Source organism: Montipora foliosa, chromosome 3, assembly GCF_036669935.1.
Source record: "Montipora foliosa isolate CH-2021 chromosome 3, ASM3666993v2, whole genome shotgun sequence".
NCBI lineage: Eukaryota > Metazoa > Cnidaria > Anthozoa > Scleractinia > Acroporidae > Montipora > Montipora foliosa.
The window spans coordinates 44227763-44232762 of record NC_090871.1 but is presented as its reverse complement, the minus strand read 5'-3'; the positions used below and the strand labels follow the sequence as shown (position 1 = coordinate 44232762).

The 5000-nt window shown below is 39.3% G+C and overlaps 1 protein-coding gene across 1 annotated transcript in view; it reads right to left on the bottom strand.

Moving 5' to 3' along the window:
- The window catches only part of LOC137997475 (peroxisomal targeting signal 1 receptor-like), a 31372-nt gene that overhangs the window by 10160 nt on the left and 16212 nt on the right, over nt 1–5000 (bottom strand). The window contains exons 13-16 of the mRNA XM_068843497.1: nt 2624–2676; nt 2444–2501; nt 620–736; nt 211–237 (exon numbers count right to left, since the gene is read on the bottom strand). Coding sequence (XP_068699598.1) covers nt 211–237; nt 620–736; nt 2444–2501; nt 2624–2676 — 255 coding nt within the window. The remainder of the gene's footprint in view (nt 1–210; nt 238–619; nt 737–2443; nt 2502–2623; nt 2677–5000) is intronic.

The following is a 5000-nucleotide window of genomic DNA, read 5'->3' as shown; positions in this document are numbered from 1 at the left end:
CGGAAGTGGCCAATGTTTCTTATGACAGTTGCCAAATGTTTTTTCAGAGGGATGACAGTTTTTTTAATCTTATTAAATTCCCTTTTTGACTTGTAGTCTCTCCAATTAGTAGAGCACTCGTGCTCGGCTAAATACCTTTGAGACTTAAGTAAAGTGATTATTATTATTAAATAAAAAAAAAGCAGCATGTCACAGTTATCAGATTCTCACCTCGGCGTGCTCGGGTCTCTGTTTGACCTGGCAAAGAAACAAAGGGGGAAAAAAGCGAAAAATGATGAATCATTGAAAATTCTCCGTGCCTTTAATTGCAGAAAAGAGAAACGACATCACTTTGCGAGTTAAAACACATACCAAAATAACTTTGGCGGCACGAAACCCCAAAGAAGTCAAATTCTCATTGACTGGTTAAATATTTGATTGACAAGCTGATCGATAGAATACGATTGATTGATTAGGATTGATCGATCGATCGAATCAATCCTCGGAGAAGTTCCGAGGTTGGAGAAGAGGGAGCAACCATAAGGGAGGGAATGGTGTATGTGTGTTGCATAAGGCAGTAGAATTGTGATAGAGTTGGCGAAAAGACATCCATCATTACGCCAATGACATAATGCCCTACCTCTGCTTCAAATAACAAAATGGCGCTGATCAAGTCCCCTTCTTTTAGCTTTTTCAATCCCTCCTCAAAAGGATTGGGATGATCTATTAACGGGTTGTCCTCTTCAAAAGTGTATTCCTGAGGGAAGATGAGACACATACCATGACATATCACTCTAGCATAACCTACAGTGCAGTGTTTACTAGAGGCCAGAAAAATGTTGTTGCGGAGCTCAAAAAGGACGACGATACTGGAAACGTCGCACGAAGGAGTAAAATGGCTTTGCGATCACTGTAACTCGTTTCGGCCATTTTCACTTTTATCAAACAGTTGGGAAACTGAATTGGTTAAATTTCTATACGCCACGCAACCGTAATTGCATGGAGAGAGGGCTTCTATAGCGATATTTCTTGTTTACAAACATGCATTGACGTCACATTTGTTTTGATATTCAAATTTGCCAACCACTGAACAAAATAAGTCATTATTTCAACAGCCAATTAGGTTCTGGTTGGCATATTAATAACGATTGGTGACGTCAAGAGAAATATTGCTATAGCTTCTAACAAACTTGAATTTGAGTGATTTAAGAATTTATGAATTTTTTGCACTTATTCTAGCAGCGGTGTGGACAGAAATGAAAATTGCCCATTTCCGAGTTGATGTCTACCTCCTCTTCAAAGCGAGACTAAGTGCGAAGTTTTTGTTATGAAAATTAGGTTTCATTCATATGTAAAGTATAGAACTAATTACCATCACAAAAACTTCGCACTTAGACTCGCTTTGAAGAGGAGGCAGACATGAACTCGGAAATTGCCTATTTGAAAGAAAATCACAGTTAGATAAGCCCCTTAAGCAGCTAGAAGCAAGCCTGGAAAAACCCATTAATGGCATTCGCTGCACATCTCTTCCAACTGAGCTATCAAGCTAGCTGGGAGCTGGTCAAATTGCGAGTTCAAGTCATATCCCGTAGCAGGTGAATGAAATTATTTTAGAATGTATGAAATTGTAAACATTTACACTAAGGATAAAAATGAAATGGATGTTAGGGGGGTCGTCCGTCGCAGTTAGTTGAGCTGCAAGCCAGACTTGAACGGGAACCGAACCAATGACCATGCGATTGCACTGCACTGCAATGCTCTATCAACTGAAGACATCTAGTCCGCTGGCTTGATAACTCATTTGGCTTGCTTGAAATTGCTGAAAGGGAACCTCCACTCTTGCTACAGAATAAGTCTAAACCGAAGAAAATTATGTTTACAAAACAATTTGTTCGAAATTTGTTTTTAACAGTGTGTTTATATCAAGAAAGGTGAATTTTAAAATCACTTATTTTCACTTTCAAATTTCGCGGGCGCAGCCATCTTGAATAATTGTGACGTGGATACGGTTTCCCTATTGTTGTGACAAAAAGAGCTTTTGTCTAATAACAATATTAATAGGGCAACCGTAACACGTCACAATTATTCAAGATGGCGGCACACGCGAAATTTTGAAAATATATACATTTGCGATTCTAAAACTGATTTCTTTCGGATACAAACACTTTCTTTGAAAATACTTCAGACTGACTTAACTGTAAAGGTTATTTCCTGTGATTTAAAGTTATTTTTTGTTTAAGAGGAGGTTCCCTTTAAGTTTGCTTGTCTAAATGCGATGATCTTTCCACCCTTCCATTCCACTTGAGTGTAGAACACTAATTGTCTTCTCAATCACAGCATCAGATAACGACGTTGGCAAGCACACCATTTTTAGCGGGTCTCACTATAGAATACGGTTCCTTAATCTAGCCAATCAAAACACGCGTAGATACTCGAAAAATATTCAATAAACAGAACAGTCCACCTTGTTTAATGCTGCATCACTTTCGGTATACCACGCGTTAGCGCCTCCTCCATCCCGTCTGAAACAAACAGAAAACCAATCATCAAACCCACACCAGATACACTTGGCCTTTAAACACCCTTCTTACAGTGGGAAAGCAATAAAAACAATAACTCTTAAATATCGCTGTGATTCACGCACCTTATTAATTCATCCCACTTGCCTTCAAGGTTGTCCCAGAAATCTAAATCAGACTGAGAATAAAACCGCTATGTTAGCGATAAAGGAAAAACACCATGAAAATACATCAGAGAGATTACAAAAGCTTGTAATGCGTGTAGGGGTTTTGAAAGCCTTTCAATATAGCTGGCCGCTGTCGTTCACTGCCACCATATGAAGGCGGGCAAAGAAGCAAGGGCGGGTGTTAGCATACTCAGGTTTGCAAAAGGGTGGACAAATACAATACAATACATACTTAATTGACCGCTCCCCATAGGGGCTTTTCAGGGCCAATGAAACACAACGAAACAACAGAACAGAACAGAACAGAACAGAACAGAACAGAACAGAACAGAACAACAACAACTGTTAAGAATCCCAACTGGCCGGAGGCAAACCAGTTGGCTATTGACAAGTGCAGCTGGGAAGTTAAACCAGGGACTACCAGGATCAAATTCAATGAGTGGTCAGAGCGGGTCTTGAACCCGGGATCTCCGGATCTCAAGGCAAGCGCTCTAACCACTGGGCCACACTGCCTCCCGTGAATGATGAGTCTGTGCGGGGAGGGAGGGAGAATATATGTCATGGAGAGGAGAGCAGAGGACATAAAAAGCTGTACGAAAATATGTTTCGCACTGAAAAGTTAAATATAAATTAACACCGGCTAAACAATCAACTAATTTTAGCTAAAATCGTGTTTGCTGCACACAACGTTGAGTTACTACTAAACAGGCGAAGATTTATTCGCTCAGACCCAAAATGTTGGATTAAAATGTCAAACATTAAAGGCTTTGAAGTGCAAGCTGAAGAAGACGGCTTTGATTGAAACAATTAAAGCAGGCATTCTCCCAAGACGACGTAGGACAGAAATATTTATTCACAAGGACCATTACTCAAACATGCTGTCGACAAAAACACAAAATATAACGTTCTAACATCATCAGGTAGCTAAAAAAATGACAGCTTTGGAGAGGGCATTCAAGTCATTTTTCTCTTTAAGAATAGTTTGTGCTCGCAGAAAAACTGCTTATCCGTGCTATGATTGAATCCATGTTCCCGCTAAACTAACAAAACGTTCGCCAACAAATATTTTGGGCGACAAAACACAATGCCTGTCATTAGGCGGATGAAAAATTGTCGCCAACCACCAGAAAAATTGTCGCCAACCACCATATGACTTTATTTGTTAAGCTAAATTTCTTGAAAAATTCTGCTTGCCCTTGACGTCTGAAAGCTTACCGGCGATCAAGTTTCCTTACATGGATGAAAGATGGAAAAAAGTACATACAATCTGCGCTCCATGAATGAAGACAGCAAGTGTAACCATTTCATGTCATAAGTCTAGTACAATTCACCAAACAATTTTGGGGCTCTAAAGCTTGCACATGCACGGTTTATCGACATCAGCCAAATTTTAAACTTATAAATGCGAGGTATGAATGTCTTGAGCAGTTGTGTAGAGTGAGAATTTACCGTGAACAAGCTGAGTGACGAAAACGGATATGATTGGATTTCGAGCAACCGCCACCGACAAGCTGCAGTCGGTCACCAATATTTTCAAAAGGTAAGCTTTTGTAATCTGGTTTTCCACGGCATTGGTGAGTAAAGTTGCTACATGTATTTTCGACATTACGCGGCATTGGCTTTTAAACAACACATATACTGTAAAACCCCGCGTATAAGAACCTAAAATTTAAGAACCTGTTAGGCTAAAATTTTCATTTTAAACCCCCTTCTTATAAGAACCTTTCACAAAAATGAAGGCACAGATGAAAACACAGAAATAATTTTAGTCTAGGTTACAGTCAGTAAGATTCAGAGAATGTACTAAAATGCATGCTTCATGTAGTACTTTGGAAAGAAAAATTTACTGTGTGGTTATCATCTAAACTGTTTTCTAGATAATTATTTAATACAGCATTATACCTATTCCATATCACGTATGCCAAGTAGTAGTTATCTGTGTCCCTATCAAATTAAGAACTTATTTAAGAACCTAAGTAGCCTAAAATCCCATTTCTATAAGAGCCTATTTTGGCTGTTAAAAGATCTAGGTTCTTTACACGCGGGTTTTTACTGAACAAGAACCAAAACGACCAAGAACCACGATAAAGATCAGGTTGGACAGTCGCTCGTAGAAGTTGCCATACAACTGTTTAATGTATTGCGGGTTGAATACCTACAGCCACCAAATACAAATTAAGCAATAGAGGACGTTTTCCGTGTTTCCATAGCCTCATCTAAACACGAGGGGAAGTTGGGAGACTTCCGAGACAGTTATGTATAACTGTCGAGATCTGTGATGTCACAGCCGTGTTTCCATACTCTCATCCAAACACAGCTATTGACCAATGAGAGT